Source organism: Colletotrichum lupini, chromosome 4, assembly GCF_023278565.1.
Source record: "Colletotrichum lupini chromosome 4, complete sequence".
Taxonomy (NCBI): Eukaryota; Fungi; Ascomycota; class Sordariomycetes; order Glomerellales; family Glomerellaceae; genus Colletotrichum; species Colletotrichum lupini.
Genome location: NC_064677.1, coordinates 6232925 through 6251870, shown reverse-complemented (window position 1 = coordinate 6251870; position 18946 = coordinate 6232925). Strand labels below are relative to the sequence as shown.

Below are 18946 nucleotides of genomic sequence, written 5' to 3'. Positions count from 1 at the left end.
AGCTTCGGTTCAGCAGCTCGCCCGAATAGCCAATTCATCCCTTGTTCGCTGTCTAGAGCCCGAACGCCGTTCATATTTACAATAGCTTCCTTCCTCCGCCGAATGTTTGGATTTTTCTAGATTTTGTCTTGCGGCGGGGGTTCATTCGTCGTCATAGCCCGTCAGCTGCTTTCTAGGTCCTGCGGGAACTGCGTAATATCCAGCGTCGTTAGCATTGCGCCTGTTTCCTTTTCATGTTCTCCGCGAAGAGGGAGGGAAGCCAGCCCTATCGGCCTTTCGCGGTGTTTTCGTTTTCTCGAGACTCACCAGGGTATGTGACGGGGATGGGGGGAGCGTTGTAGTCGCCAATGAAGTTTCTGACGGGAGGTACGACGGCCAGCTGGATGGGACCGAGGGCGCCGAGGACGACGGACCAGAAGTAGGCTGGCTTCTCGCGGGATGCCCAGCGGCAGTAGCGAATGGGCCCGGCCCAGAATCGGGGAGATGCAGCGGAGGACATTGTTTAGGTACTATGAAATTGACAATTAGCTATGCGATTAAATTACAGAAGGCGGCGATGCATTTCCTCGGCGTGACGTACTCAATTGACCGTATGGTGTGTCGTCAAATGATTGTTGCTATCGCTGGCGGCGGACGTCTTTCCACGATGACCGAAGCTCAGAATGGAGCCGCAAGAGTCCCGGGGCCCGGCCAGGGTCGGATAAACCTCGTCGGAATAACCTGCGCTCTCTGAGGTACGTCCCTGAGGCACACAGCGGGTAGGTACGTACCCCTGCTGAAAAGCGAGACGGGAAGCTCAGGCCAGGCACCTCAGGTCCCAGGAATGGACCTCCCACCCGCCTGCCGGGGATTCTCCGACCACTACCTTAGCTTGGCAACGGCTACGTATCCCCAAGCTTCAAGACACATGCACCGGATCCCAAAAGTGCATGTCAAGCTCTCCCGCGCAGCCAGCTACGCAACGCAACGCACCCCAGCTGTGCGCCCAACTTTCTCTTTTTTTCTTCCTGAACCTCCCAGTCCACCACCCCTCCTCCTACGAATTTGTCCATTGAATTTGGTCAATCATGCGGTCTCTTCTTTCGCTTTGTCTGCTATTTCTGGCTGCCGCTGTGCACGCTGTTAGCGTCACTGGCGGCCGGCTTCTGGCAATTCTCGACGATGTTGCTGAGAAGGAGGGATACTCCAAGTTCCTCGGAGATTTGGAAAGTACGTCGGAGCTTATTTGAGATCATGCAAAATCTCGTGAATGAGAGCAATGGAAAGACGAGAGAATGGGATTAGCTAACCAATTGATCAAATCAGGCCGCGGGTTCAGCATCTCATACGAGACCCCCAAGAGCGAGTCTCTGCAGCTGTTCAAGCTCGGCGAGCGTGTCTACGACCACGTTCTGCTCTTCCCGTCTAAGAGCAAGGGTATGCGACTCAATTGCTGTTCGAGATCTATGGAGTCTATACTTACAATGGCATCTCCAGGTCTCGGTCCCAACCTGACCCCCAACATTCTCCTCCAGTTCGTCAACGCCAAGGGCAACATCCTGCTGTCCCTCTCCTCCGAGTCGACCGTCCCGACCTCCATCGTGAGCCTCCTGGCCGAGCTCGACATTGCCCTCCCCGCCGACCGCACCGGCCTCGTCGTCGACCACTTCAACTATGACACCGTCAGCGCCTCCGAGAAGCACGACGTGCTCGCCATCCCCGCCCCCAAGTCGCCCCGCGCCGGCGTCAAGAACTTCTTTCACGAGGACGGCGAGGTAATTGCCTTCCCCAACGGCGTTGGCCATGTCCTCGGTGCCGGCCAGCTTCTCACCCCGATCCTGCGCGCCCCGAAGACGGCCTACAGCTACAACCCCAAGGAGCAGGCCGAGGTCGTCGACGCTAGCGACCTGTTTGCCGCCGGCGAGCAGCTGGCTCTCGTCTCCGCTTTTCAGGCGCGCAACAGCGCCCGCTTTACTCTCGTTGGATCTGCCGAGTTGCTGAGCGACAAGTGGTTCGACGCCAAGATCAAGCCCGCGGCTGCTGGCAAGGAGGTCAAGACCTGGAACCGCGAGTTCGCCAAGAGAGTTGCCGGCTGGACTTTCCAGGAGACTGGTGTCCTTCGCGTCAACAACATTGAGCACTACCTCAACGAGGCTGCCAACGAGACCAACCCCGAGCTCTACCGCATTAAGAACGAAGTCGTAAGTTATTCTGAGTCGGATGCTCAGAGAAGAACAAGAAAAGGCTAACCTCCCGAGCAGACCTACTCCATCTCCGTCTCCGAGTACTCCTGGGACAAGTGGACCCCCTTCACTGTCCCCAGTGGTGACGACCTCCAGCTCGAGTTCAGCATGCTCTCCCCCTTCCACCGCATCCCGCTCGCTGCCAAGACCAGCACCGCCGACGCCACCACCTACACCACCTCCTTCATCCTGCCTGACCAGCACGGCATCTTCAACTTCAAGGTCAACTACAAGCGCCCCTTCTTCACCAACGTCGAGGAGAAGAACACCGTTTCCGTCCGTCACATGGCCCACGATGAGTGGCCTCGCTCGTACGTCATCTCGGGCGCCTGGCCCTGGTTGTCTGGCATCTTTGCCACCGTCACCGGCTTTGTGTTGTTCTCGGCTGTATGGATGTACAGTGCGCCTTCCGGCACTGCGACTGTGACCAAGAAGACACAGTAAATATCTCAGGTGGGAGAAGGTTCTTCTTAAGATGAAGAACGAGGATATGCAGATACAGAGATGAGGATTTGTGGTGGGCCATGATTCGCTCATGGGAACCTCGGGATAGAGAAAGCGAGCACAAAATGAGACCTGGATTTTCACGACCATGTGATGTGGTCTGGAGCGTTGTAACTGTAGTGTACATCTGGCTATAGGATTGCCTCCTGATGTGAAGGGGGCTAAAAGCTTAGGTATCAAATGACTTTTACGTTTAGAGTGTCTTGCCGTGTTTGTCTTGATTACCCTTCCATCTTCTCTTTCGTCTTTGTTGTAGAATTTGGCCTTGAGCAACGTCTACAATGAATGACCGTATTGTATCAACGAACCGACAGTCTTCTTCAGGATGGCTTCATCGAATGTACGATGATGTGAAACACCTAGATTCTGGCATCTGGCATGCCTCGAGCAAAGCTTGCGGCATCAACCTGACTACCTGACAAGGCTTTCCCATAAAGGCCTCGACGAAGCGAATGCTACCACTGTTTCCGAGACTGTTCCGCCATGGAGATGTGACCGCTTCCCCCCTTTGCCAAAGACTCTTGCTTCATCTGCCGGCGCAGCTGCTTGTTGTACGCCGGCGTCTTCATGTACTCGGATTTGGGGCGCGCCGTCCAGCCCTTACCGTCGTCGATGTAGCCCCACCAATAGGGGTCGCTGTTTTTGCTGCTTGATGAGCCCATTTTCCTCTTCTCAGGTATGCGAATTGGTATAGGTTGGTTTTCTGTGAATAATGGATCTTTGTTTGTTGAGGATTTTGAGGTGTGATATTGCAATGAGAGATATGGATTTGTTCGTTGAGCAAAGAGAGAGCAACTGGCAGATGCCAACGTTTGTTTTATCTTTCTTAACATTCGCTTGGGGAGTGAGGAAAGACCTTGATAAAGGTCGACTCAAAGACACCACTCATCAGTGCTGAGCTGACGTCAACCGTCATCCGCAATCATTGTTTCCAAGGCGCCGGACACTGAGTATTGTCGATCCTTGCGGCACTAAGTGGCGGCGAGTTGGTTCCTCGACTTGCCGTATTTGGCAATAAGAATGGCCAAGAGACTGCAAGCTACATCCTCATTGGTCGAGACCCTGAACCTTGCGCCCCTTTGACTTCCATCATGACATCCTTTTTCACCTGATTCGACTATACTCTAAGAATCTGCTCTTCTTTCATGCCAGGCCGCAAATTTCTGAGGAAGGCCATCTTACCCTATCAATTAACGGATCGCGAAAAGGTATATCAAGGTACTTTCCTTAGAGCAGTTGGTGAACGATTGAAGGCCGACGTATAGGTAGCTCATGAGTTTCTATAGTTTAGCAACTTTGTTAATGGTTTTGCACCCCTCTTTGATGGCCGATTTTTTGCGCCAAGGACGAGTCTTTCTCAACGCGTAGCGGTGGTTGGTTCGTCAGGGCCGGCTCGCAGTCAGCGCGTAGTACGCCAGGGAGCGCCCAGCTGGTAGAGGACTTCGTCGCGTTCTGTCGGGCAAAATGCGGGCATTACGCCAGAAAGACCCTTGAACGTCTGGCCATATACGCATTCGTTAGCATGTGGTAAATCATAATAAGTCATATGTCTCTCTGGCTTCATTTTTCTCACATTCGCCCATGAACACTCTCGATATAGAGTAGAAATGAGTGAAAAACTAGAGACGGATATACTAGAGATGAGTCCACTGGGGATGGACCTACCGAGGACGGATCTACTGGCGCCATCTAGCAGTTTATAGAATGTTTCATCTGAGCTTGGTCGTAGAATCCGCCAGGCGCTTTTGCCCTGGGCCCCCGGATCCAATACGCGTGTAGGCGGTGGCTTATAACCTTCTTTCAAGTTTTGCGTTACTTACACGCGGATTGAACACAAAGGTCTAATTCTGCGACCTGTCTGCCTGCTGGCTTTTGTCATGACTCGCCATAATATCGAATATGTTGCGTAAATCCTGCCGAAAACAAGACTCTGTCTATGTCAAGCTTCAATGCTAGACTCATTGAACACCGACTAGTGGGCATCACTCGACTATCATAGGGCAGCAGAATTTTAGGGCGGCAGTACGAAGTGCCTTTTTCTATGAGAGGCAGTGCATACTATCTTCGGCGTATCCGCGAGAGTTCATTCGCGAAGGCCGAGAGCTGATAAAATTCAATGACGAACAGGATAGCCGTTCACAGACTGCAGAAAGTTGGATTGCCGACTTGATGATTCCTTTTTTATTTCTTCCTCAACGATTCCGCTTACAATATCGCCGTAGAAACTTTCCTCCGGCAAATCTCTAGGACAGCTCTCCAAGCCAAGGAGCGAGCGATCAAAACTTTGGAACAGGGCGCAGTAGCAGAATAGTCGCGTAATCCTTGACCTAATTCGATGGTACCCATGTTGACAATACTATAGCGAACATCTACATTTGGAGCAAGAGTATGGAAGCTAAGGAAACTTTTCTTCTCGATAGTTACTGGGGATAGAGTTTCGTGTTCGCTACCGAGCCTACGCAGGAAAGCTCAGCTGAATTGGGGGGGACTGGTCAAAAGTCCGATCCCAAAACACCGACCCGCTCCCCGGCATCTTGTCAGGAGAAAGATACTTACTAAATCACCGGCTTTCCTTCGGGAATGGCGGCCAGCAACTGAATTTCGGCGTTCGATTCCCGGGCCGGCGACTTCGGGAATAGACGTAGTAGCAAAAGTGGCCAAGACTGCCAATACCTAAAGTCAATATCTAGTTAGAACACCCTCCAGGATTCATTCATGTAGGTTCAAAGTCCTGTAGGGAATTTCAGGTCAAATTGAGCTTGTGAATGAATTTTGCACGTTAGGAATAATCCTTGAGCGCACAAGGCTACCATACAATTCTCTAACTACAGTCTCCTGAACATTGATCGACTGAAAGGTGACGTGCAAATTGTATTTAGAATCTCACAACATGACTCTATGCGAAATCCCAATTACAACGGTTTCACGGGATCTTTCAGCTCTGCCAAGCTGCTGGGGAGATTTCTTTCAAGTCGTAGTTCACTTCCCTAGTGAGAAAGGCAATATCGGTGGACAAAGCGTGATGGCTTCCGGGAACTTTACTGCACCATCTTAGCCTCACAGTCTATTAGTAAGTTATCTACTATACAGCCAACTGCGCCCAAGGAGTCGGCAAAATACCCCGTCAGGGTAAGCTAGGATCTGACTTACAATCTAACAGACATTTCTCTTACAAAAGCTTCCTATATGAACCCCATACTGCCATACCGGTCATGCCGAATGATCGTGGGGAACTCACGGGTATTCTTGCCTTTAACAAAGACAAATTGACAACAGTTCTACGAGAAAGGGAATGAATACTTAATCCTCTTTGATCGCAGACATCATGATCCATCCATTATAGGACCACTAGCCTTAATCTCTCGACTCTAGGTCGGTTTCTCAAGTCCCCTCAGTAATACCGTCACACCAGAGCAACTGCCAAGATGAAGTTCGCTGGAAGCATCGTTCTGGCTATACTAGTAGCTCTTGCCAGCGCTCAGCCGGACCCTCAACACTACCGGCATCTCAACGGTAAAAGAAAAAGTATTTCCCAGAGAGGTTTCAAGCATTCTGACGTATGATTATCTCGCCGAATGTGTTAAGAATCGTGATTGCTGCCCGTGTGACACGGGATCTGGGGCTTCTGTGTACTGCATGCGTGAGCGACTAATCACTATTCCTTCATTCTTGTCACTCAACGGCTAACTCAATTCATTAGCGGATTCTACCTCTTCGACGAAGTACCGTTGCCTACACTTTGGAAACCCCTGGCCCTACTGTCAGAAGAACAAGGGACAGTGCGGCGACTGGGATCACCTGCAGTAAAATGTATGATACGATGCCATCGATAGTTACTCTCGAGACAAGCAGACTGGTTCGAAGTCTAAGAACTGTTTAGACATTCATATCTGTAAATTCGATAGCCACCTTGAGTATTCGCATCTGAACATATGAAACCAGATTCTATGATCAAACTAGGAAGCCCCTTCATCCATTGTTCCATCATTAAGCTCTACTTCATCGGTAGCTGACCATTATCTGATGGAGGCGGATGACTATGGATCGCAGTTGAGCAGTTGGTTCTACATGAACAACCAAATGATCAGAGCGCTTGAGAACAATTACTTCAGGCAGTAATTTGAGGAATTGAGTTGCACATTACGCTCTCATGAGAGAGGACTATAAGTTGTACCAAAGTTTCGTATGATTCTTGCGAATTCGTTGTACTTCTTGCCAAACCATTACACAACAAGAGCACCACTGTCAGTCGCCGCTACAGTCCCCGTGACGTTGCGGTCTTTCATGAGCCAAATGTATGCCTCGGCCACGTCTTCAACTGTACCAAATCGCCCCGTCGGGACTTTTTCTTCCACAGCTTTGACCATGAACTGTTTCTCATCCGACTTCATACCATCCCAAAGTTCAGTATCAACGAATCCAGGAGCAACGACATTGACCCTCAGAGGCTTCAATTCTACTGCTAGCTGCTTGACTACACTTTGCAGCCCACCAGCAAGAAAAGAGATCACTGACCAGCCAGGCGTCGACTTCTGCGCAGCACTACCGCTCGTGATAGTGAAGGATGATTCGTTGCTCTTCGGCAGATATCTTTCTGCTACTTTGGCGACCATCAAAGGCGCAACGAAACGCATTTGACAGGCAGAAACAATCTGACTGGGTGTGACATCTTGAAGCATGATTAAGGAAGGCGTGTCTGCCGCCGTAAAGACGACGTGGTCGATGGGGCCGGCCTGCTTGAAGACAGCCTCAATGTTGGCTTCGGCATCTGGTCCAGAGAGATCGGCTGCGAAACTCTGAATCTTCTGCTGCGAAGAAGATGGGATGGCATTTCGCAGATATGTGACAGTAGCAGTGAGCTTGGCTATGGATGAAGACGAGATTGTCAAGTTTGCCCCGCTAGCGAGAGAAGCTTCTGCGACGCCTAGACCAATGCCTGATGACCCGCCTATGATGAGAACATGCTTGCCTGCAAGTTTGTTGTATTTGAGAGCCATTGTCGCAGATGAATGATTGGTTTGGGGAGGGGTCGATAGCTGCTGCGATGGAACTTCGCGCTCAAGGGTGAACAGTTGTGTTCTGAGAAGAACAGCAAATATCTACAGTTCGTCCGTGGTACTTTCAATCAGCTTTATACTTCCCCCCATATTTCCTTAGGTAGTAGTTATCAAGCAGCGGTGATCCGTACATGTGTTGCTTCTGCCCTCACTCAATTTGTCATTAACCCCGCGTAAACCCCGAGCATCCAGCTTCGTCCCAAATGATGAGTAGGTCGCATCATCCGATGGAGTTAAACTTAGCCGAACTTCTTTAAATACATTAGTCTGCTGATGGCCGTTGATCGCTGAGAAGAGTTGTGCCTCGGAACGGACTTAAGAGGTTGTGCTAGGTTTCAAGTCGGGCCCGCGAATGCGGAATGACTACTATACATGTCAGCTCGCATCCAAAAACATCAATATTCGTGGTTTCATACTAGTACCAACTTCGAGGGACTTTTCACTAGAATGTGTCATTACTTCCTCTTTGAAGATTATAATATATTGAAATTTGCAGCGTGACAGCTATCTAGCAAGGCCCACTTGTTGCTTAGAAGATGCACCTTGAGCGGGCATGTCATCTAACTGTATGTCGCCCACAACCCAGTCCTTAACATCTCTTGACGTGACTTTACCACTGCGTTCGACGCAAACATCTCGCTGTACATGGATGCCATTCTCGGAGTGAATACCGCCTTCGTTCTTTACAGCGCCATTGCCATTCACGTACAACCCATCAGTAGAGCCCTGCAGGCTATTGCTGTCTTCAAGGCGCTCGAACGAGCCGTCAAGATCATCCTGTTCTTTCGATCGCTTCATATGACCGCCGCGGTTGGAAATTTTGCCAATTGTGACGAGAGTGTTGAAGTTTTTAGAGGCCGAGGACTTCCCCTGTCCGTCAGGCCCCTTCTTCCTGGCTGAGCGGGAGCCATACCGTTCCCCCGAACTAACGACGCTAACAACTCCACCAAGCCAACGCCGGAAAAGCGGTGCGCATGGCGGGAGACAGGCTCCAATTATAGCTAGGCAAGTCTCCACGGCGGATGCAGCGTGAGGTATAATGACCGTTTGACTAATGTTGTTTCCAGTGGTCCCTTGGCCAGGACGATAGATGGCGAATAGAATGAGACGTGCGACGGATGCGAGCACGACGCTGTTCGAACAAATCGTGTTGGTCATTGTCGCTTTGTGGCTTCACGGCGAGGGTTGAGTCAACTTACCTGCCTCCTAAGAGAAAGACACCACTGATGGCAAGCTTTTTCTCCCTCCCCATTTGTAGTGCCCAGACTTCGCGAATGGGGAGCACGACCGTAAGGATGTCAAAGATAATGTTCGGAACTGTGATTCCGATGAAGAAATTGCTCGAGTTGATACATGTCCCAGGGATGGTTTGATCCCAAAACCGAGGGATCGGGGTACAAGAAAAGACTATGCAGCGGCGTCAATACCAAATCGCTCTGACTCGTCCATGCCTCATTGTGAGCTCGACTTACTGCTGACCATAATAACGGCAATACACCATCCAACAAGCATGGCAGTGATAGCCCAGATACTATACCGAAGCATTTTGGATGCGGAGAAGATCCTGTAGAACATCGCTAGGACTGCCATCTTGGACAGCGGACATGCAATAGCATATTGAATTTCCAAGACGAGGATACACTATGAAATTGTAAGTCAATATTCAGCAGTTGGCGCACATTCGTGGGAAAGCTTTGTGGTAGCTACATGTCCTCATTGTTCTCTCAAAGAGCGATATGCCATACCTTCAAGAATGCTGAAACACCACCTGGATATAATTCGACTATTTGATTGACATCTGTTCCGAGACCGTACTCTACCGCTGCGAAGCTTTGTCAGTACAATGGTGCGATGATTGGGCAGGCGCAGAGGACTATGGGCCGTGATAGTAGGATTTGCGCGTGAACTGCAAACAATAACTTACAGATCCCTTCAGTAATCAGCATTATGTGATTGGCAATCTGTATATTTCATCTGTCAGCGACAGAACGCTCTCAACGCTACAAGTGCTTTGGTATACGGGCCCTCTCACCAGTGCTACGATGGCGACATGTTCGTCGAAAGTCCATGGCGACTTGGCTACAACTCTCGTGACATAGAGTCGCATGCCAACCAAGACGGTTGCTGGAACACTGAAAACAGCATGAGGCACAATTAGAACCCTTGCAATATTTTCTGCAGAAGAATATGTGACGTCCGACATATCGTGCTTTGTGACGGGCCTAGCACAACTTGTCTGTCGGGAAGGGAGTTTGCCGAATGCCAGCGGGAAGCACTGTCAAGGAGCGGTGAGAACTTTGTAAGTAAAAATGATATAAACGTATCATTGGCACAGATTGAAATTGAAAACTAATCGGAAAAGGACCTTTCTTTTGCTGAACTGCGCTGTTAGCGAGTATAATTCCGAAATCATACCGGTGTTGCTCGCGGAGCTGCGCCGTTCGATCCGGTACCTGGGACCCATGTCTTTCACCCTTGACTCCATTCGTCACGATGCCGCGATCCGTGGGCCGCACCACAATAAATCTTCACGATGCCGCATGTAATCGTTCATCCCGAGTCAAGCAAACTCTCTTTCTCAAAGCTCGGAACAGCAAATGCTATCTTTTCAGGAATTTTACCCACAACTTCTGGCGTTGCCAGAGTTATTATCTATCTGGCCGGTCCCTAGAATCTCGGTGTTTCCTGATTGATTAACAGATCTCATCTAAGTGGTCGCGAACCAGAGCTAGAGGAACACATCAAAGATGAGGCTGTTGGTTGTTTAAAAACACCTAGTTGAAAGCGGTCCCTTATCAATGGTTGGGCGTAGTTTCTCGCGTTATCCCCATAATTGAAGGCGGTCGCTACTGCGGTTTCGCCCATTTGAAGAAATGCCACATTGCAACGGATCATTAAGCGACTCTCCTGTCCCACCACGTCTACAAGGTTAAGACTAATGGAAGTTTGGGACCCGTCCATAAGATGATCAACATTTCCCTCGCATCTCAATCTTGAGTCAGATTTGTCTGCCCGAGCAACAAGACCGAACACTTGCAGGAACTGAATTGTAAAAGTTCCAAAGACACGTTCTCGATTCAAATCACACCAACCATCACCAAAGAAATCAACGTGGCTTGAAAGCACAATGGCAGCAGTATCACACGCATCCAGATCTTTGGGTATTATCTTTGCCCACGGGGGCTTCCACCTCCCCGCTTGTTTTGACCTCGCCAAAGTTCGGCTCGAGAAGGCCGGGTTTTCTCCAGTTGTTGCTGTCCGCCATCCCAGTGTTGGGACCGATCCTAAGATCACCGTTGACGATGATGCCCGGAACATCCAAGCCGAACTTGCCCCTTACCTGGAACAGGGCAAAGAGTTCCTTGCATTGGCGCATTCATATGGCGGAAGCCCATTGACCATCGCAGCCAAAGGCTACTCGGTCAAGGAAAGAGTAGCTCAGGGTCTCAAGGGCGGCATCCGAGCCATCGTTTTCGTTACAGCCAACATGCCCCCTAAGGCTGGCGCCAGCGCACTGAGCGTGCTTCCCCCTGGCTTGGATATTGTCGATATTGCTGATGGCCTGGTGATGGCAAACGCCAAGGCCAAGGTCGCGTTCTACGGCCCTGACATGGGCGACAAGCTAGCCGATGAGTGCATGGCGACATTGCTGCCGCAGTCACAAGAGGCTCTCTTGGGTCCGGTGTCTGTCGGTTCGGAGGAGCTAACGGTTCCCGTTTACTACATCCTTTGCGAGAAAGACCAGACGATATCTCCAGCCACACAACAGCAAATTATCTCGACGATCCCGACGCTTAAGAGAGTTCTGAGAAATCCTGGTGGACATTCGGCCTTCATCACTGAGGTGGAAAAGTTTGTTGAGCAGATCAATGAGATTGCGGATGAGGTGGAGAAAGATCTCTAAAGGTTGTACTTTCAGTTGAAGATCCTTTCGGTAATGCCATCCGTTGCCTAACAATGGAATGTTCCAGGGATCTGGCATCCGCTTGAAGAGTAGCAATCATATCAAATACCCCTCTTCGACTCTCGCAGTCCATTTGAGGCATCTTTAAGGCGTATGCACAAATGCATATGGACTCTTCGCACGAAGATTGACTTAGGATGAAGACTACATGTATCTTCGAACAATCATACGCTATCACTACCTGACGATACATGCAGGCCGGTTCACAAGATTGAAGCACTAGATTCTACACATATCATCGACTCACGAAATCAAACCTTTTTGAACGGCCTCCATGATTTTCTTGAATAATTCGTCATAGTCAGGTCCGACGGGTGTGGCCGCTTCTAGCGCCCGATGACAGTCCTCAGGCGTATATATCAACGTCTGATTGATTTACATCTTAGCCTGCTTCGCCAGCTCCCTGTCAGTCGCACGCACTTTTCTTTCCCAGCCACCCGTAATAACGGCACCCCATGCGCCAAGATCAAGAAAACAGTTACAGGAAGTGGGTGGGTAGGCGCCAAGGCTGTTGAGGTGCGTTTCGAGCTTGATTGCGCCTTCTAGCGAGTCTACATCACGCGCATGCTGCGCAAGTCCAGAGACTTGCTCTGGGCGTATGACCGAGCTTCCAGCGGTAAGAATTAGACGGTCATATGTGGTAAGATGCTCTGTGCCTGTGCTGGACCTATAAGAGACTGTAGGGGATTGGACATCGATGTCATCGATGTTGCCATGGATGAACTTGATGCCGGATGCCTTGAATAGTGGTTCGAGATCCTAGCTCATGCTTGACGAATCCTCTTCGTAGAGTCGTGATCGCATGACAAAATATGGCTGTGGAGCTATGACATTGACTTTGAATGCTTCAGTCTGGCTGTGGACGTTGATGAGACATTTGGCAGAAAGGGCACTCCAGACACCTGCGAACCCGGCCCCAATGACGACAATCCTGCCGGACATATTTGTGTGAGTAACTGCTAGAAATTGAGACTTGCCGTGGACGGCTGAATTGACAAGATAGTAACTGCCATGCGAGTGAGATTGTATGGGTTATATGTATTTGTTCAATCTCAAACCTGTCGCAGTCCGCAGATTCTTAGTATGCACTGCTGCCAGCATCAAACTTCACCAACACCTCCTGTTCAATGCTAGATACGATTACTTACTATGAATATTCCTGTTCCCGCGTGCTTGTACTAACACATTATTTTCCCATCTCCTCTCAGTGGGTTCCTGTTGCGCCGTCGCTGACTTCTCTCACGCTAATCTGCTTCGCTCCACGGCTTTGTCGCGAATGTGGCGGCCGGCTTACATCGGGTAACCTATTGACTTACAACGGGTCCCCGAATACCCGAGTCCCCGCAGCCGTCAAAACGGCCGGCGGATATCCGTACTTCGTCCTAACTTCAACTTCACAGACCCGCTGACACATGCACCGATGACCGTCCCTGTCGCACCCGCTCATTCGAACGGCGCAGCGTCTCGCTCCTCGCTAGCCTGTCTGCCGTGCCGCTCGAGACACTTGAAGTGCGACGGAAAACGACCTCATTGCGATAGATGTGCTACCGCCGCGAAGGACTGCCAATATGCCCCATCACGCCGGGGCGGCTTGAATCGTGTAGCCCTTGCTGAACGAAGAAAGCGCCTTGCCGTCGCAAATAGTGTCGGCAATAGCAGTTCCGAGTCACCAACAAGTCTCCCATCGCAGCAATCAACAGATTCACAGATATTCGGCCAAGACTCTCTTGCTGAGCTGAACCTTGACATAAGTATTTTCGATAATGTTAGTCTCGAAAATCAAATTCCTACATCGGCTCCGCCCGCGAACTCGACTATACGACCAGATGATCTCGAGAACGACGCACTTATAAACGCATATTACACTAATTTCCACAAATTCCACCCATTTCTCCTACCGCAGCAGCACTTTACGAGATTTCGTCAAGATCCTAACTGGATAGAACGACTCAGACCACTGATAAGCACTATGCATCTTGTAGGACACATTTACGCTACCAGAAAATGGTCTTCAGAGCTTCAAGATGACGTCGAAAGTCGACTTTCTGAGCCAGCGCCGAACGACCCGGTCATTGTACAATGCCGGCTACTTTACTCCATAGCCCTGTTCTGGTACAGCCACAAGACCGAGGCCAAGCATCAGATGGACCTCGCAGTCCGTTTAGTCCTCGACCTGCAAATGTTCCAAGAGGAATTCGCAGCAACTCATGGAGCCGAGTCTCCTGTGTTGATGGAATGCTGGAGGCGGACGTGGTGGATGCTATATATCATCGATGCTTACTACGCTGGGACTCTCGGGACAATGAACTTCGCAGTCGTGGAGGTAGACTCAAGCGTAGAACTACCCTGCACGGAGTCAGAGTACGAATCTGGGGTAATTGCTATTCCTGCCCAAAGAATTTCAGGGATCATTCGCACTGAACTCACAAATCAAAGGATATTCCGGAACCGCAGACTCTCGAAGAGTTCGACCTCCGCGAGTTTGCTTCGGAGGATACGTCCTACTCCTCCTTTGCATACCTCATCGGCGCTGTAAAATGCGCTGCCCTGGCAATATCTACGACACCGAAATTGGTTGCCAGAGAGGACTCTATGCGTATGATTGAAGAAGCAGACTCAACCATCGACGGCTGGTCATTACTGCTGCCAGAAGATCGTCGCCATATCATGTCCAAGACTGGAGAGATTGATGAGCTAATGTTCCAAGCTCATCTTTTAGTTAACGTGTAAGGTGAAGTATTCAATCTCTTGTAGAGCATGTCTCAGCTGACACTAGTCCGATGCATCAGAGCAATCATCGGCCTACATCGACCTCTATCAGACCTGAGATTCAATACCGTGGAGGACATCTCTAGCTGTGCAAGGGAGCCTCCTCAAGAAAATCCCGAGACGGAGCTTGTCAATGTGCACACCGTCAGAGTTCTTCGGGCGGTGCAAGCACAGGTGAGGCTGTTGGCGTTACCAACCGAACGATTCCATCACACTCCATTCACCACCTGTATGGTAAGTGAAGGTACATTGGCGCTGCTATCGGCCTGCAGTTTTCTACTCAAGGGAAAAGAGCTCGCTGTCGCGCGAGATCAGATCCGGATGACGATCGGTTGCCTCAAGACTTTGGGGAAAGTGTGGCCCAGAACAGCAAAGAACGTACGGGAGATCCAGACGATTGCTCAGCATGTACTTGGACTCAAACCCAGGCTGAATGGGGAGAGGACTGCCACAGATACTGCCGGAGGTCTTGCCGTGACTGATAAAGGCGATGCGGGGAATTCGAATTCCCAGACCAGTATGTCAAGCAGCGAGAGTGAGGTGTTCGCCTCGCTGGGTACCATGGATGATGTTTGCGGCTGGTATAGCATGGAGGGTATTAGTTCGCAGCTTTCACATTGGGTGCAAAGTGACATTTAGCTACGTTTAGAATGACCTCAATGAGGGCAGTGTCAAAAGGAAACTTCGCTAGAGGATTTCCATGCGAAACTTAGTGGGAGTCCTCGACCGAGAAATTAACGAAAGCATTGGGTGTCCACGTCGCACAGCTAATTATGTAGGGGGAGACTTGGCACTCTTGAAATTGGATCTTCCATGATGCTGCTAAGTAACAAGATTCCAGTGTGTGTATATCTACTAAAACTCAACGACGACTTTATGACCTCTACCCCTCTGTTGGGCACACTCCCAAGCTTGCTTCGCCTTTGTAAAAGGGAATGACTTCACTGCCAGAGCTTTCAAGGCACCCGCTTCAACCATCTCAGATGCCCTACACAACCTCTCAGCATTGGGAGATACAATAAAGTACTTGTGTCGAACTCCAGGTCGTGCAAATGACTCTTCCGGTACCGTGTCTCCGAATGCCCAAGGAGGCGGTGGATCAGCAACAGTTATGATCATCCCGTCCACCGCCACGGCCTTCCATACATCGCTCAGGATATTCCCGCCAACTGTGTCTATGACGACATCCACACCACCGGCTGTGGAGGTCCAGCCTGGGTCATTGTAGTCCAAGACTTCGGTACCTAGCTGCTTCAAGTTCTCGTGATGTCGCGGTGAAGCCAGCGCAATGACACGAGCGCCGCCAAGCTGGGTAACCAACTGAACCGCAAGGACGCCAACGGCACCAGAGGCCCCGGTGACTAGGACAGTCATATCTGTAGTAATCTTCCCATGGTCCACAACAGCCTCCCATGCCGTTAACACTGGAATCGGAAGTGCTGCGGCCTCAACATAAGAGATGCGAGTCGATTTCGGAGCAACCTCGTCTGGCAAGCATGTAACGTATTCAGCTTGGCATTGCCCACGGTCTGCTGATGTGAATGCATAGACATCTTGGCCGATGGAAAGGTTTCCGGTGTAATCTGGGCCGAGTTCGGCGATAGTTCCTGATAACTCGTGGCCGGGGATCCGGGATGCGGTTTCGTACAGCTCGGGCCAGCCGAGTTCATCGCCGGTGACCCCGGCAGCGTGCACCCGGACCAGGATCTCGGCGCCAGTAAGCGTGGGCCTTGGCATATCCGTATTGAGAGTGATTATGGGAGACTTTTTGTCGCTCATGATCTGGACTGCTTTCATCTTATTCGTCGTTGCGCTTTCAGAGCTGGGGTTGTTGTGAGGCGAGTGAAGTGTCGCTGATGGAGGGAGGAACGAGAGGCAGGTGCGTTACGTGTGAATTGCTTTTCCGTGCTACAGAAAAGCACTCGTTATGTAGCGTAAGGTAGCTTGTGCGATTGTTTTCACCTGCGAATTCGGGTACGATCCTGCTTGCTTTATCTCTTCGGCATTCGCTGATGCTCCCCCCGGGAACCCGTTCGGGGGGGAACTCGTTGACGGTGCTGGCGGGTACCCGCAAGTACGTACCACCCGCTCCGGGTATCCGTGAACTCGGGTATCCACTTCCCTGACGGCGGCGACCCGGGTCGGGCTTCTGCAAAATGGAAGAGTGGGATGAGTTAGCGGGAACTTCAGTCGTGTTGTCCGGCTCTCGTGCCCAATTTATTTAATAAGAGTATTTTCAACCCAATTTAGTTGTTTTCACTTGAGTCGCACGATCAAGAGAAATAAATTTAACACTCTAAATAAATCATCCTATAAATCGAATCGAAGAGACCGACAGCTAGGTCAGTCAAACGATACAAAGACCTTTTACATGTGTTAATACTGATGAAATCAAGCATGACTCGACCCCGCGAAACAGTCAAAGTCCTATATGACTACAAACTAGCAAACGCTGAGGGAAAATCCATAGTTGGCCTCGAAGTAACCTACCCACCCAACGGTGCCACTCCTCCCCACCGACACGCGGGCGCCACTGTTGTGGTCCATGTCATCGAGGGCAAGCTTCTCAGTGGCATGAACGGGAATCCGCCCAAGGTATACGAGGTGGGTGAAAGCTTCATGGAGCTGCCCGGCTGTCATCACACGGTGGGAGAAAATCCGAGCAGCGAGAATCGTGCGGTGCTTGTTGCAGTCTTCGTTGTGGATACTGAGGTCTTGAAGTCGGGTTACGACGGGCTTACGGTGCTGGACGAAGGGTATTGAAATACGGTCTGGCAAGGCATAAATGTCACATACAGGCTCTGATTCGGGTACTACTTCATGGCAAACCTTCTGAGAGGCATCGCTGTGCGCGGCGATAATTACGTTTCGGTGGTCATGAAACATGAATATTAGGGGGAATAGTATACAGACCGGTGCGGATCGGATCGTAAACGCTGCAATAACTGTCTCTCAAACAGCCCAGTAAATCTCAACCTTGACGCTCTCCACGTAGTTGGCCCAGCCACCGAACCTCGCCTTGCCCCATACCGTGACCACATCTCCCAGCTTCAAATTGCGCACGAACTTTCCAGTCCCTGTGCCCTTGCCCCGACCTATCTCAGCTAGCCGATCGGCCTCGGGCGACTCCGGGTGGATGTCGTCGGTCCAAGACCATACCACCTCATGGTCCATAAAGTCCCTGTTGGCAGTCTTGTTGGTTTGTATCTTGAGGTTCTCAAGCGGGTGCATAGCATGGGAGTAGGCAAGCTTCCCGTCGGCGGTCGCTAGGACGGGGGGATATATCGACTGAAGGCCGCAGGTGCACAGGTTCGTTTCGCTGATGACTGGTGCCTCTTCGGACTCGCTATCCGAGCTTTCCGCTGCTATCTTGCAGGATCCATCACCTGTTCGTTAGTGCTTAGCAGGGTTTTGTTCCATGAGCAGAAGGATAGCTTACAGGTACGCTCCTTGTCGAACTTCTCCAAGCCAGCCTCGAACCAGGACCAAGATCCTCGGTAGGACCCACGATCACCGTGTCCACCACCCCAACCTTGATCTTTACTCCGCAGCTTGAAGACGATCTTCCGCACCGGGTGGGTCAGAGTGGGCGGCGCCTTCATGGACCCCGTAAAGTATTCTCTCGGGGCTTCGGAGACGATCTCGGTGGGGCTTGAGGTGGGTTCGAGGAGCGTCAGGTTACGGAGCGGCTCCGTAACGGGGGACCCATCGCCCGACTTGGGCGGCAGCGGCGCGGTCTTGAATGCCGGGCCGACCTTTTTGAAGTCGAGAAATCCGATGGGGGGACACCGCAGGATGAACTTGTTCTCGTCTCCGGTGGTGCCTACGACACGAAGGGCATCGCGGAGGGGAGTTATTGCGTGGTAGATGCTGGCTTCGGAATGCGGCCAGTATTCGGCCTGGTCGATGATGAGGTCTAGAATTTCGGGAGGGAAGTTGGAGGCCTTTTCGAGCATGACGCGGACAACGATGACATCGACGTGCGAGGGCTTGTAATTCCCGGGCTCCTGCGGGCTTGGCCCTGAGTGGTCGTCTCGGGTGTCTGATTGCATGATGCCGACGGCTCTAGCGATGATAGCACCGGCTGCTACTGTTGCAAAGGTTCCGGCGTATTGTTGGAATTGGGAGAAGAAAGACATGTACGGATACACAGGAGGGATATCTGGGGAACTCAGAAAGAGGAATGGTGGGAAGAGGGGTAAGAAGATGTGAAGGCGCCGGTTTCGTAGGGATCTTGTGGTTGCGGTACCTAAGTACGTGGGAAGGCGACGTCAGCTCATGGCAACTCCAAAGGTTCATTTCGGGGTCGGTGCACGGAGGCCTGCAGCTTTAAATTGACGTCAGTGGGGATATGGACCCGATGGTGGGGTTGCGAAATGTCACTGACAGGACCCCTGCTCGATGCGATAAGCATTCCTTATCGGTCAGTA

The 18946-nt window shown here is 51.0% G+C and overlaps 12 protein-coding genes across 12 annotated transcripts; 5 read left to right on the top strand and 7 right to left on the bottom strand.

The window, feature by feature from the left end:
* Nucleotides 1-141: 141 nt before the first annotated feature.
* Nucleotides 142-499, bottom strand: CLUP02_08981 (NADH-ubiquinone oxidoreductase 9.5 kDa subunit; the record flags this gene model as incomplete). Its single annotated transcript, XM_049287962.1, has 2 exons — nucleotides 142-188; nucleotides 307-499. The coding sequence occupies 2 exons, from the start codon at nucleotides 497-499 to the stop codon at nucleotides 142-144; spliced, it is 240 nt and encodes a 79-aa protein (XP_049145105.1).
* A 568-nt stretch (nucleotides 500-1067) lies between these two features.
* CLUP02_08980 (dolichyl-diphosphooligosaccharide-protein glycosyltransferase 48kD subunit) lies at nucleotides 1068-2666 on the top strand (the record flags this gene model as incomplete). Its single annotated transcript, XM_049287961.1, has 4 exons — nucleotides 1068-1209; nucleotides 1306-1416; nucleotides 1477-2180; nucleotides 2241-2666. 4 exons carry the CDS (start codon nucleotides 1068-1070, stop codon nucleotides 2664-2666), a joined length of 1383 nt encoding a protein of 460 aa, XP_049145104.1.
* A 515-nt stretch (nucleotides 2667-3181) lies between these two features.
* Nucleotides 3182-3388, bottom strand: CLUP02_08979 (uncharacterized protein; the record flags this gene model as incomplete). The annotated part of the gene is made up of 1 exon (XM_049287960.1): nucleotides 3182-3388. The coding sequence occupies one exon, from the start codon at nucleotides 3386-3388 to the stop codon at nucleotides 3182-3184; it is 207 nt and encodes a 68-aa protein (XP_049145103.1).
* A 2228-nt stretch (nucleotides 3389-5616) lies between these two features.
* On the top strand, nucleotides 5617-6845 carry CLUP02_08978 (fungal specific transcription factor; the record flags this gene model as incomplete). Its single annotated transcript, XM_049287959.1, has 5 exons — nucleotides 5617-5734; nucleotides 5887-5935; nucleotides 6139-6239; nucleotides 6372-6505; nucleotides 6687-6845. 5 exons carry the CDS (start codon nucleotides 5617-5619, stop codon nucleotides 6843-6845), a joined length of 561 nt encoding a protein of 186 aa, XP_049145102.1.
* A 104-nt stretch (nucleotides 6846-6949) lies between these two features.
* On the bottom strand, nucleotides 6950-7723 carry CLUP02_08977 (short chain dehydrogenase; the record flags this gene model as incomplete). Its single annotated transcript, XM_049287958.1, has 1 exon — nucleotides 6950-7723. The coding sequence occupies one exon, from the start codon at nucleotides 7721-7723 to the stop codon at nucleotides 6950-6952; it is 774 nt and encodes a 257-aa protein (XP_049145101.1).
* A 564-nt stretch (nucleotides 7724-8287) lies between these two features.
* On the bottom strand, nucleotides 8288-9986 carry CLUP02_08976 (uncharacterized protein; the record flags this gene model as incomplete). Its single annotated transcript, XM_049287957.1, has 6 exons — nucleotides 8288-8915; nucleotides 8983-9190; nucleotides 9256-9424; nucleotides 9529-9605; nucleotides 9708-9744; nucleotides 9816-9986. The coding sequence occupies 6 exons, from the start codon at nucleotides 9984-9986 to the stop codon at nucleotides 8288-8290; spliced, it is 1290 nt and encodes a 429-aa protein (XP_049145100.1).
* A 924-nt stretch (nucleotides 9987-10910) lies between these two features.
* CLUP02_08975 (uncharacterized protein) lies at nucleotides 10911-11687 on the top strand (the record flags this gene model as incomplete). Its single annotated transcript, XM_049287956.1, has 1 exon — nucleotides 10911-11687. The coding sequence occupies one exon, from the start codon at nucleotides 10911-10913 to the stop codon at nucleotides 11685-11687; it is 777 nt and encodes a 258-aa protein (XP_049145099.1).
* A 435-nt stretch (nucleotides 11688-12122) lies between these two features.
* Nucleotides 12123-12689, bottom strand: CLUP02_08974 (uncharacterized protein; the record flags this gene model as incomplete). The annotated part of the gene is made up of 2 exons (XM_049287955.1): nucleotides 12123-12485; nucleotides 12555-12689. The coding sequence occupies 2 exons, from the start codon at nucleotides 12687-12689 to the stop codon at nucleotides 12123-12125; spliced, it is 498 nt and encodes a 165-aa protein (XP_049145098.1).
* Nucleotides 12690-12758: 69 nt separating this feature from the next.
* CLUP02_08973 (uncharacterized protein) lies at nucleotides 12759-15155 on the top strand (the record flags this gene model as incomplete). Its single annotated transcript, XM_049287954.1, has 6 exons — nucleotides 12759-12869; nucleotides 12956-13068; nucleotides 13148-13228; nucleotides 13287-14070; nucleotides 14184-14446; nucleotides 14537-15155. 6 exons carry the CDS (start codon nucleotides 12759-12761, stop codon nucleotides 15153-15155), a joined length of 1971 nt encoding a protein of 656 aa, XP_049145097.1.
* A 216-nt stretch (nucleotides 15156-15371) lies between these two features.
* On the bottom strand, nucleotides 15372-16313 carry CLUP02_08972 (zinc-binding dehydrogenase; the record flags this gene model as incomplete). The annotated part of the gene is made up of 1 exon (XM_049287953.1): nucleotides 15372-16313. One exon carries the CDS (start codon nucleotides 16311-16313, stop codon nucleotides 15372-15374), a length of 942 nt encoding a protein of 313 aa, XP_049145096.1.
* Nucleotides 16314-16913: 600 nt separating this feature from the next.
* Nucleotides 16914-17279, top strand: CLUP02_08971 (uncharacterized protein; the record flags this gene model as incomplete). Its single annotated transcript, XM_049287952.1, has 1 exon — nucleotides 16914-17279. The coding sequence occupies one exon, from the start codon at nucleotides 16914-16916 to the stop codon at nucleotides 17277-17279; it is 366 nt and encodes a 121-aa protein (XP_049145095.1).
* A 189-nt stretch (nucleotides 17280-17468) lies between these two features.
* CLUP02_08970 (uncharacterized protein) lies at nucleotides 17469-18655 on the bottom strand (the record flags this gene model as incomplete). Its single annotated transcript, XM_049287951.1, has 2 exons — nucleotides 17469-17902; nucleotides 17956-18655. 2 exons carry the CDS (start codon nucleotides 18653-18655, stop codon nucleotides 17469-17471), a joined length of 1134 nt encoding a protein of 377 aa, XP_049145094.1.
* Between the last annotated feature and the right edge of the window lie 291 nt (nucleotides 18656-18946).